Source organism: Artemia franciscana, chromosome 7 (genome assembly GCF_032884065.1).
Source record: "Artemia franciscana chromosome 7, ASM3288406v1, whole genome shotgun sequence".
Taxonomy (NCBI): domain Eukaryota; kingdom Metazoa; phylum Arthropoda; class Branchiopoda; order Anostraca; family Artemiidae; genus Artemia; species Artemia franciscana.
The window spans coordinates 55,103,607-55,116,640 of record NC_088869.1 but is presented as its reverse complement, the minus strand read 5'-3'; the positions used below and the strand labels follow the sequence as shown (position 1 = coordinate 55,116,640).

General features: G+C 33.8%; 1 protein-coding gene across 2 annotated transcripts in view; it reads left to right on the top strand.

The window, feature by feature from the left end:
* Positions 1-418: 418 nt before the first annotated feature.
* The window catches only part of LOC136029478 (actin-histidine N-methyltransferase-like), a 145,974-nt gene continuing 133,358 nt past the window's right edge, over positions 419-13,034 (top strand). The window contains exons 1-2 of one of the 2 annotated variants that reach the window (XM_065707902.1): positions 419-507; positions 10,723-10,821. In XM_065707902.1, the coding sequence (XP_065563974.1) occupies positions 447-507; positions 10,723-10,821 (160 nt within the window). In that variant the 5' untranslated portion in view covers positions 419-446. Of the gene's footprint in view, positions 511-10,722; positions 10,822-13,034 lie in introns of both variants that reach the window. The other variant, XM_065707901.1, reaches the window with a different exon arrangement.

Below are 13,034 nucleotides of genomic sequence, written 5' to 3'. Positions count from 1 at the left end.
AAAAAACAAATAAACACGCACCCGTGATTTGTCTTCTGGCAAAAAATACGAAATTCCACATTTTTGTAGATTGGACCTTGGAATTTTTTCTATAGGGTTTTCTGATACGCTGAATGCGATGGTGTAATTTTCGTTAAGATCCTATGACTTTTAGGGGGTGTTACCCCCTATTTTCCAAAATAAGGCAAATTTTCTCAGGCTCGTAACTTTTGATGACAAAGACTAAATTTGATGAAACTTATATATTTAAAATCAGCATAAAAATCCGATTCTTTTGATATATCTTTTAGTATCGAAATTCCGTTTTTTAGAGTTTCGTTTACTATTGAGCCGGGTCGCTCCTTACTACAGTTCGTTACCACGAACTGTTTGATTTCTGGCATTTTATTTCATTCTAAGGAACGCTAACTAACATTATCAACTAGGTAATTTTAAATTTGCGAAACATGGGATTGTCAAGGGATAAGAAAGCCGAACTTGGAAGAATTGTTGATGAATTACAAAGAAGTAGTTAATAATAAAATCATCTTGATCTATATGATTTCCAGGAAAATCCGTGCCTCTTTAACATATTGAGTTTTCTATGCAACTGAAGTTGACTAACCTTGGATCTAAGTGTACTGTATGAAGTCAGCTAGGCTAGCATCTTTTTTAGTGTTACTGAATAAATTACCTTAAATCGCATTTACAGCAAGATAAGGTGGACTGCATCCTCCTCTAGAACGTCTTGCTGTTGAATTGATGAGGTGACACAATTAGTGGGTGTGAAGGGGTGTGGCATCCCACTGGTAGGCTACTTCCATTCTGTGTTACTCCACTCCAAATTGACTGCATTTTTGAAAGAATTAATCGATTCAGCAGTGAGAGTCTCATTGGAAAGACTGTTCCAAGTTGAGACAGCACATACATAGATAAAGTTTGTCCTCTCTCTGCATCTGGAGCGCTCCTGTTGCAGCTACATTGAGTGGCCTCATGTCATAATGGCAAGGTAGGGAGTAAAATTGGAGTTAGCCATGTTGTTTTGGTGCATTTTCTTGACAAAAATCACATTTCCTCTATGCTGCCAGTAAACCAATGTGGGTATCTTCAGGCAATGCAGACATTCAGGGCAGGGAAGCTGTTGATGTAGGGCACAAAGCTTAGTTGCTCTTCTCTCTATGCTCTCTAAGGCTGCCACATCTCTCTTATATGGAGGATTTGTAATGAGGCAGCCAAACTCCAAATGTGGTCTTACAAGAGTATTATATAATTTTCTTATTATCAGAGGATGGCACAATGATATGGTTCATTTAATTAGTCCCAGAGCTCTGTTGGCCTTAGCAACTTGTTGCATAGTGTGCTCATGGAACTTAAACTTCCTGTCAACAATCACCCCTAAGTCTTGTTCACTCTCAACAGCCTCAACTTGGATACATGTGCCAGATTTATCCAGCATAAAATATGAAATCTGATTGTTGTGGGGACCCATTTGAAGGACTTCACATTTTGATGGGTTGAACTCCATCATCCAGGTGAAAGCCTATAAGGAGAGACTATGCAAGTCATTTTGCAGGATTCCATTGGCAATTCCAATTAGTTTTCTGTCATCAGTGTAGAGAGTGATGGGGTTTTGTAGAACATCCTCACAATCATTAATATATATAGAGAAGAGGGTGTGGCCAAGGATGGCTATAAATGGCTACTTATTGTAATCTTAGTGCAGGATTCAAGTGAATTTCAAGTTTTCTATATTAGGCCTACTTAACTAGAATCAAGATGAAGACATTGCCTGGTAGAATTTTCTAGTCCTATGCTCTTTCTATATAAAATACCCTAATTGCTTCCAATCCAATTCCCCCACCTTCCCCATGATGAAAAAATACATCTTCTTATTATATATACTCATTGTATGTTCCACAATGTAACTCTCTTCTGATAATTAATTTGACTTTAAACACTATAAACAAGCCCTGGAGAGGCAACAGCTACACTTTTTAAAATATGGTAGATATTTTGCAGTTCATATTATTGACTAAGGAATAAAGTGAACATACTGCTTTTCTTGCAAAGTCAGTTAGGTATTTTTGGACCCTTGAAATTGATAATTTCTTTCTATGTTTTTTGGTACAAAAAGAGGTAAAACATTGGTTTCAAACTGTATCATTATAAAATCTATTTTGTTAAAGTTTCTTTAGAATCTGCAAGTATGGATTTATTGCAATTAAGTAGGATAAAATTCAAAACAATTTCTCTATTTTTCCCTCTGCCATGTTTTTTCTTTTTGTCATTATGTTTTTCAATATATAGCTGAAATGGTTGTTTTAATCAGCCAAATAAAATAAGAGGAAAAAAGAAAGATTTGCTTAGAATTATTTATTCAACTTAATTTTTACAAACCAGTGTTTGTAAATTGTACAACTTTTATAAAATGGGCTTATAATGAAATAGTAAGGGTGAATAATGTTATAACCCATTTTTATGTCCAAAAAACATAGGATGAAGTTATTATTTTTTAGGATTCAAAAACAGCTTAAAAATTGAATTTGCAAGAAAAGTAATTATTATATTTGTCAAGAGCATCAAGTAATATGTATACTTTATTTGTAGGTCAATAATTCAAACTGCAAAATATTTACCAAAAATATAACAAGTATGTATAACTTAGGCTTTATTTTTGTTCATTAAGGGAGGAAATTGGGCAAGGGAACTAATTATTTTATACAAAAAGAGCATAAAAGATACACCAAAAATTCAGTTCAATTCTTGCTAAGTAATTCAGGGATTTTACAGACTTCTTTAATGTAATGTCACTTTTAGACAGAAAACACTTTTGTTGCTTTTGCAAACTCTTGGGAAAAGATATGGCTACTGTATTGCTTCTGTGTATTGATTAAATACTGGTAAAAATAAAATTTGACTAAGGAAACAGCAAAAGGGCCTTTAATTCCTGAGTGCTTTGAATTCATTGTGAGCCCTGGCCCTTCACCTGTTTTGGATGCTTGTCCAAATAGGCCCAAGATACAAATTTCTATGTTACAAGATATAGTAGCCACTAGTCTGTTTCTTTTATGGTGGGTGAACAATATTTTAAATTTGAAAAGCATGTATTTCATACAGTCATATAAAAGAGATATCCTTAGCTGATATTAAAAGACTTGACTTTAATTACCTGTGACTAGAAATATCATAATGTTTTGTCAAAAATGAGTTGATAAAACATGCTGCTTTCTCTGTATTACTATAGTTTTCTTCTAACTCAAATCCTTTGCCAAACTACTGACTGACTGTGTTTCAAACTGTAGGCTGTAAGACAAATGTGGTTCAATCCTGCTTTCTGGGGCTATAATAAGAGAAAGGTTGAGAGGACCAGGGCATATTCTGCAGATGAAGCATGACAGATTACCAAAGATTGTTCTTTTTTGCCAACCGTCTAGGGATAAACAGAAAGCAGGTTGTCTGTGGTTGGGGTGGGAGGATGTCATAAAGAATAATTTAAAGGAAATGGGATCTTCCTCAGAGGGTGTAAAGAGGTAGGCTTTGAATAGATCAGGATAGCTGAGGAGCATGCATAGCTGTGTTGGTCTCAGGTAGCTTGGTGCTGTTGTGAGTTGTTAGTAGTAGTAGTATAGGCAGTGCAATAACACTGCTTAAGTAAAGAGCAATATGGGCAAAATGTATTATTTATTTGTTTTTTTCATTTATTTTATTTGGGCACTTTGTATTGAAGAACTTGTTGTAGAAATTTCAAAAAGGGCTCATTCAATTGAAAATTAAAAGGATTGCTTCCCTTTTTAATAGCTGAAAGTGATTAGAGGGCAACTAACCCCCCTCTCACACCCACCATTCCCCAAACATATTCAATGACATTTTTGAGGTAGCCATTTGCTTCAACATAGTTGAAAAGTCCAGAAAATATATACTTTAGAATGATACCCTCCTCCTCCCAGTAGCCCTCAGTGCAAGGGTTGTAAGTTAAGCCCTAAGGGCACATAAGGTTTTTTATGGAAAGGGTGGTTGTAAAAACTCTGGAGGGGGCTCATTGGATTAAAAATCAGATGTGTATGTTCCTTTTTAAGAGTCAAAGTGATCAGCAACCCCCCTCCCCCCTACTTTTTATTTTCCTCATATGCATCCAATAAAAATTTTTAGATTGCCATTTGTTCAAAGATCATATAATAAGGCTTTTGGGGTGGACAGAATCCCCTAGAGTCTAGGCGTAAGGGCAGTAAGTTATGCCCCAGGGGTGTAAGGTTTCTATAGAAGGGGTGGTTGTGTGAACTTTAGAAGAGGCTGTGTAGATGTGTAGTTCTAGTTCCCTTTTAAGAGTCAAAGCTGATAGAGAGCAACTAATCCCCCTCACTGACATCCTTTTCCCACACAACACATTCAATTGAAATTGTGAGGTAGCCATTTTGTTACCAATAGTTCAAAAATCATGTAACAATTTCTTTAGGGTTTATACAATCCCCCAGAGCCCATGACCAAGGTTTGTAAGTTATGCCCCAGTGCATATAATTTTTTTTGTAGATTGGGTTGTCATATAAGCTTTGGATTGGATGTAGCTCATTTGATTGAAAGTCCCAAGCTTTAGTGCCCTTTTAAGAGTCAAAAATGAATGGGGGACAATCACCCCCCCCCCCCAAGTCTATCATTCCCCAAAGCATATCCGATTGAAAGTTTAAGAGATCTATTTTGTTCAGATTGTTGAAAGGTCCAGCAATTATGTTTTTGGGGATGTCAACCTTCCCACAGTCCTCAGGAAAAGGGTAGTAAGCTAGGCAATTTGTTCATTGTTTACACACAGTATATGTAATTGAGGAAGGTATGCATGTCTGAACTTTACTCTCCAAAAAGACAAAGGGCATTCAGGTGAGCCTTTTAGTGATTGTTGAGGGATTGTTAAACTAAATTAAAACATACTATGTAAATATGGATTGTCAAAAGGGTGTAACAGAGGAGTAACTGAGTTTATTAATTTGGAAAATCTGGGAAATGATAAGGGAGGTGATCAAAAAGGCAATATTTGCATGCTACCAATACTACTACAATGGCCACATCTACTTCTACCATACTGCTCTATTTACAGCATTGAGGGGAAATTTGAGCTGAATCAAAAGAGGCTTTGTGTATGCAAATTGTCAAAATAGCATATCTCAAGAGTAGATTTGGGTATCAAGTTGGAACTTTTGGGGAGTGCTTAAAGGGGAAGATAATCTGACCAAAAGGTAATATGTATACACTACTGCTAATACTATGGTTACTGCTACATTTCTACTTCTATTGATACTACTTGTAAGGCTAAGAGCACTGAGAGAAAAACCTGATAACATACATGCTATCAAAAAGACATGTCAGCAATGTTGTAGCAATGGCTAATTGTGTTAAGTTGAAACTTTTATGACTTGATGAGAGGAATGTTCTACTCATCAAAAGGCAATATGTTAATAATTTTACTATATTATATCAATACTACTACTGTAAATGCTATTACAACTATGCCTAAGGGTATGAAGGTGAAATTTCAAAGAATATTGAGGGGGAAAGTTGGACTGAATCACAACATGCTGTCAGTATGCAGTTTGTCAAAAGGATGTAACAGCAATATCTTAGGAACAGTTTGGTGTGTGAATTTGAAACTAACAAGGTTTGTTGTGAGAGATATCAGACTAACCAGAAGGAAATATCAAACAGGTTCATGGTAACAAAGTGTAAGTAAGAAGCAACCCAGCTCAAAAGTAACCAAAACTCTAAAAAATGGAATTTTGATACCAATAGATACATCAAAAGAATTGGATTTTTACTCTGATTTTAAAAATATAAGTTTCATCAAGTTTAGTTCTACCCATCAGAAGTTATGAGGCTGAGAAAATTTGCCTAATTTAAAAAAAAGGGAAAACCATCCCGTAAAAGTCATACAATCTTAACGAAAATCATACTATCAGATTCAGCATAACCAAAAACCCTGTTGTACAAGTTTCAAGCTTCTATCTGCAAAAATGTTCAGTTTTGTATTTTTTGCCAGAAGAAAGATCACAGATGTGTGTTTATTTGTTGTTTTTTTGGTATGTTTTCTCAGGGATGATTTTATCAACCCAGTGGTCCTAGAATGTTGCAAGAGGGCTCATTCGAATGGAAATTAGAAGTTCTAGTGCCCTTTTTAATTGACCAAAAAAATTGGAGGACAATTAGGTCCCCTCCCACGCTCATGTTTTCCTTAAATTACTAGATCAAAATTTTGAGATAGTCATTTTGTTCAGCATTGTCAAATTATCTAATAATTATGTCTTTGAGGACGACTTAATCCCCCACAATCCCTTGGGGAAAGGCAGCAAGTTATGGACTTTGCCCATTGTTTACATGTAGTTTTGGTTATTGGCAAGTGTACAGATGTTTTTAGGGGTATTTTTTTCTGGTGGGAGGTCTGGGGGATTTAGTTGTGTGGGGGAATCTTTCAAGGGAGGAATTTTTCATGGGGAAGAGAATGCTGGATTTCCCATTATTATTTAAAAAAATAATCATAATCAAATGAAAAGCAAGTTTTTTCAACTTAAAGTACAGAGTAACATTAAAACTTCAAACGAACAGAAATTATTACGTATATGAGGGGGTTCGTCCCCTCGTCAATACCTCGCTCTTTACGTTAAAGTATTTTTAGTATTTTCAAAAAAGCTAATTATTTTAATGAAACGGCCTTTGTGATTCAGGGGACATTGTTAAAGAAATGGAACAGAATTCGAACTGTAGTGCAAAGAGCAAGCTATTAATAAGGGGGCGAACCCCTTCATATTATGTATATGAGGAAGTTCGCCTCCTCGTCAGTACCTCCCTCTTAACGCTAAAGTTCGAATTTTGTTTAAAATTGGTCAATACAAGCAGTGATTTGTTTTTTGTTGTTTTCTAGCCAATCTTAGCATTTGATTTTGTCTTAAGCAGCTTCATAACTATGATTTTTATATGATAATAAATCACAGTTTTTGTATGTCTTTGGCTTGTGGTTTTTATTAAATAAAAACAAGTTTTTTTTTTCCAACTGAAAGTAAGGAATAACATTAAACTTAAAATGAACAATTAGTTATTACGTTTGTCTTTTAAAGATCTTTTCTTTCACTCATTTCAGTCATTTGAGAATTGCTCAATTTGTGAGTTTCATTTTCATAAAAATAGTTTCGACCTCTTTGGCCATTCTGTTACTATCCTTTACAAAACTAGTTCTGCAAATATCACTGATTTAAATTACGTGGGAGAGTCTTTCCATGGAGAAATTTCTCTTGGGGGAAGGGAATTTTTCATGAAGGGGGAGCTGGATATTCCAACATTATTTAAAAAACGATCAGCAATTAAATAAAAACAAGTTTTTTTTCAACTGAAACTAAGAAGCAACACTAAAACTTAAAACGAACAGAAAATATGAGGGGGTTGCCTCTCCTCAATAGCTCGCTCTTACGCTAAAGTTTCTTTTATAACTTTTAAAAGGGGTTATTATTCTAATTAAACAGCCTTTGTGATTCAGAAGTTGTCCTTAAACAACTGGAACAAAAATCAAACTTAGGTTGTTATAAGGTTATTATTAGTTAAGAAAAAAAGTAAAATTAGTATGCAAATTTTGTTTTAATTATTCGTTAGTGGTGAGCCAAAATTTAAAACCTGCATTAATTCAAAAACGGCCAGAAATTAATTTAATTTTTTTTAACTGAAAGTAAGGAGCAACATTAAAACTTTAAACAAACAGAAACTATTCCGTATATGAAAGTGGCTGTCCCCTCCTCATCGCCCCGCTCTTTACGCTAAAGTTTTTATTGTTTTAAAAAGCAGAGTTTTTGAGAAAAAGTTAAAATTTAGTGTAAAGAGCTGGGCGCTGAGGAGGGGACAGCCCTTTCATATATAGAATAATTTCTGTTCGTTTTAAGCTTTAATGTTGCTCCTTACTTTCTGTTAAAAAACGTGTTTTTTTTATTTAATTTTCATCCTAATGCTACTGCTTCTACTCATGCTACTTCTACTGTTACTATTGTTAATACTTCTATTACTACTACTGCCACTAAAGCTTCGGCTACTATAATCAATTGCACTGCTAATACTACTTTTACTGTTATTAAAGCTAGGGATATTAAGGTAAAAAATTTGGAATATATAGAAACTAAATAGAAGTAATTTGAAATGCACTATGCCCTTGCAGTTGGTCAAGCAGATGCATGACAAATGCTTCAGGAATGGTTGATTGTATTGAGCTGAAACTTTCAGTTTATGTTGAAGGGGATGTTGAAGAAACCAAAGGTGCTGTGCACACACTGCTACTAATGCTGCTACAACTATTCCTACTGTGCAAAATAAGGATATTAAGATGAAGCTTTTAATGAGTATTTAGGCAGATGTTGAACTAAATAGAAACAAACTATGAGCATGTGGACTTTCAAAAATCTGAAGAACAAATTATATTGTTAAGTTAGAGTTTAAGTTGTGGAGGACTTTGAACTAGCCAGAAGGCATTATATGTATACTTGTAATACTACCACTACAGTTACTGTAGCTAATGATGCTAAGAGTATTAAGGTAAAACGTTTAAGGAAAGTTTAGGAGGAGTTTCAGTACGACGAAAAAACTGCATGCATGCAGGTTTTCAAAAGGAAATATGAGCAATATCATAGGCAGCATCATTCTGTAATAGCTAGAAATATTTAAAATTTTAAAGGAGCTATTTCAATTCAAAATTAAAAGTTCTGGTGCCCTTTTAAGAGTAAAAAGAGATTGGAGGGCAAGCAACCCTTCTCTCAAGCCCATTCATTTTCCAATCGTGGCCAGTCAAAATTTTGAGACAGCTATTTTTTTCAGTATATTAGAATGGTCCAGCAACTATGTCTTTAGGGTTATTGGGTATGCCAACCCCCCACAATCATCCAATTGGCTCATTATGCTTTGAAACTAAATGTTTCTTTAAACTAAATCGAAAGGCATTGTGTTTATGGGTGCCACAAAGACACCTCAGAAATATATCGAGACAACTGGAGTATTAAGTTAAAACTTTTGGGGCTAATACTATTACTACTTTTGCTCTTGCAATTTAAATAAATAAAAAGAATCTAAGTGTATCCAGGTTGCCAAAGAGCATACATAGAACCTTTTGGGAATGATATTGTTTTATTTTTATCGTCAACTTCAGGAGTTATAAAATTAAACAGAAAAAATACTTTTTGTGTCAGGATTAAAACTTATTGAAAAAGTTTCTCCAACATACAAACAGTAAACCAAACTGTAGATTCCCATAGAAAAAAAACTGGAAAGATATAAAAAAAAATTTCACGAAAAAGGCTACGTCAATAAAAACGAACAGAAATTAATTTAAAAAAGTTTTTTCCACAAAACAGGTTTTTCAAAGAAAAGTAAAGAGCTCTATTGAGCCAAGAATGAGCAGAAATAAAGTCAATTCGTTTTGAGTTTCATTTATTTATTGATAGTGATTTATGGTAGTTTTATGCTTGGAAGATTATTTGAGTTAATTTCCGCTCATTTTTGACTTAATGGAATTTTTTTCTTTTCTTTGAAAAACTTGTTTTGTGGAAAACGTTTTTTAAATCAATCTTCAATCAAACACTTCTGCAATTGAAGCCATATGGACAAAGGTGTTTTTCCAAGCTGTAATAATATTAGCAGCTTTGAGTATTCCTAAACCACATGTAAATTTCAGAAAATGAAGAAAGCCACTATTTAGTTAAACTTATCTATCAAGCTACCAAAGGAGGTAAAATCCTTGGTGACAGCATTTTGGGACCTTGGAAAGTAAGTGAGCTAGATGAGAGAAATTTTCAGCAATGATCTACGCCCTAAATCATATCCTGAGATGGTCTCAATCTACGCCCCAAATCATATCCTGAGACGGTCTTTTAAGCATCTACTCTTATTCCCAGTATTTACCTATATATTTGGTTGCATTATCTGTAGATACCCACATTAAAATGTAGATTTCTTTAGAAGGGGTGAAGCCACTTAACTGGTGCCATGTTTTCATTGAAAACAGGGATTTTACCATGAAAATATTCTTTCAAAAAAGTATTTTTTCAAAATCTGAATGGACCTTATCCTGTATATCTGGGAATTGCTAATATTTTCCATTACTTCTTGTATTTTTTTTTTTTTTTTTACATTTTCTGAAGTTTATGCTAAACACCTTATTTTTTTTCCAACCACTTAAGTGAATCATAGTGTTATTGAAGGTAAATGAAAACAGTACCATTTTGACACCCAACACTTCTGTTTGATAGCTTTTTTGTCGCTTATATGGTCAATATTATTGATATTGGCCAGAGTTTTAAATTCTTCATAATTTGCCTTTACAAACCACATGTATTAATATCTCATTTAAAAAGTTGCTTTGATTAGCCAAATTATAATTTTAAAGGAGCACTATCCGAATTTTTAGAAGAAGCTGCGTTAGCATGTTCCATTGGAAATTGCCATCCCATTAGCACACAAATTTATTTTAATGCAATCTACTTAGAAGATAGCATGATATATTTAAAGTAATATACTCAGTTTAACTAAGCATATCTACAGTCTTTGTGTTCTCACTGTATCTTTTACACAATTAGTATGTACTGTATATTATATTGTAGGTTCACTTTAAACTTGATGTAAACATATTTGTATTTACTTACTATTTGGGTTGTTTCTTGTTTAATATTTACTATTTCATTTTGCCTGTTTAATTGTGCCTATTTATTTTGAATTATTTTCATTTTAACTTTTCAGAGACTAGTGGGAAATTCCCATCTGGAAATGCAAAACAAGCTCTTCAGCTGTATAAAGACTGTCATCATCTTATATCAAAGATTATACACATTGAAGAAGGTATTTTTGTAATATATTTTCAGTGATTTAGAAAACAACACTGAAACAAACACATAATAACATGGTATTATTCTAATGAAATATATTATTCTTCCTGTTGTTCAGGCACTCAATCGGTATGAAAATTTACCAAATGATAATTTGGACTTTTTGGAAATTTTCCAACATCATTCTATTACCATATTGATTTAATGGAATCAATTATATAGGCCAAATATTAAAAGTTTGCCTGATCATTGCTGTTTTAGCCATGGTTAGAATGCAGGCAACTTTAAAATAAACCAATTCTGCTTAGCAAGGCCCTATCTGGGGGTAGGAGAAGAGGGGTTTGTTGAGAGAGTGTTGGATTAATAGAGTATTGTATTAATTAAAAAGTTTTTTTTTCTCTTTGCTCCGTGAGAGCTATTGATGTGTAATTTCTTTTCTATTTTTTTTATTGTTAGGGAAGATATGACAAGCTGCCCTTACGTCTCCTTTGTATTAAAATTTTGTAGAATTATATATTTGTAGTTGTAATTGTTTTTGCATTTGTAATTATGTAATTTTGTAGATTCAAATTTAGGTTTTTATCACAGAGAAACGGAGGAATAGCTTGCAAACAATCTTGTAACTGAAAGACATCCAGTTCTTTAACTGGTTTGAAATTTCACATTGAAGATAAAATCAGAGAAAATTTAACTGTTTGTTTGTTTTATTGGCTTAGGATTTTACAAAGAGAGTTTATTTGTCTTCCCTTATGGACATATGCTTAAGGAATACCGCAATTGGCTTACAAAAATACATCAAAGAATAAACCCGTGAAATGTAATTACCCTTGCTTACCACAGAACTATAGGAATATCACCACACTTTTTCTTGGCTGTGTTGGTAGACTACAAGTGAAATTATTCTTTAAATGGTATGAAAACCAAAAGTGTTTTCTAATAATTTGTAAGACTGCTTGAAGAAAGTTTAGCAAGAACTCTACTGGTTTGATAATAATACGAAAAAAAGGTGAGCTATCTCAGTAAGCCAAGTTTTCTAGTTATCAGCAATGTCTTCAAACTACTTTCCATTGGATTCTGACGGTTTCAATCCTTTAGGGGCATTCAGAGTATTTTTTACAGAGAGTTCTTACACTCTTACAAAGACGCGAAAATTTGCTTTTTCTTGGCATTTGTTTCAGCATTCACATGGAAGAAGAGGATGAAAACAATCTTTGGATTGACGGGTCCCCAGTCTTTAGGTATGCCATCTGTCATACCTAATTAGAAAATGTTTTCCTAGTAACTGGAGATAATTTTTGAGAGAAATATAACCTGATTGGTATGAAATTAGTGCTGTTGAGTCTTTGAATCCCCTCCTAAGCTAAAATTATGTAACCGATTTCAAGAAAAAACATGTTTTCGCAGCAGTCCTTCAAATGCGCTCATTGGTGGCTCCCATTTGAGATGTGTCTCATTTTGTTGGTCATCTCTCATAGTTTCTAAATGGCATCTGTGAATTTCTACTCATGTGTTAGTATGATTAAGGCCTTGGCACTACTAATGCTCATTAACTAAAGCAAAGACAAACTTTAGAAAAGTTTTACACTAAGAACAGTGGTCTATTGCTTCAAAAAAACCTTGAATAAGTTCTTGTTTTTCTTACTTTGTTCGTCCATTTTCAATTTTCGGTCATTTGGAAAAATCTTAGGGACAGATTCAAATTATGGCCTGCAACTCTGTTAGTCGTTTTTTGTTTGTTGTTTCTAAACGTCTTTCGCATTTATTTTGTTACAAAAAAAAAATAATAAAGCGATAGCGTATTCAAGGTCCTTTTACTTACAAGTAAGAAGGCTTTTTGCCATGCTATTGTTGCTTAAAACTGTTAGCGACTTTTTCATGAAGAATTAAAATATGATGTGCTGTGTAATTTAAAAAGGAAACTGAAAAATTTGAATAACAAGTTTCAACAGCGTATTACGTACCACTACTAACAGTTCGTTCTAGCGCCATGCCGCGTAAGACCAGTACTGCTGAGAAAACTCCTCCTCCATCCAAATCTATGCAAAGCTTCCTTCATTACCCCTCCCAAGGCTCAACTTGTATTCGAAAATTAATGGTGATGTAGCAAAGATTAAGCTGTTTGCTGATCTTAAACAACGAGCCCTATGCTATAGGGTACTGTGCATACAAATAGATGGGGTAAAACTGCACTACAATTTTTTTATTACGTAAATAAATAGATTTATT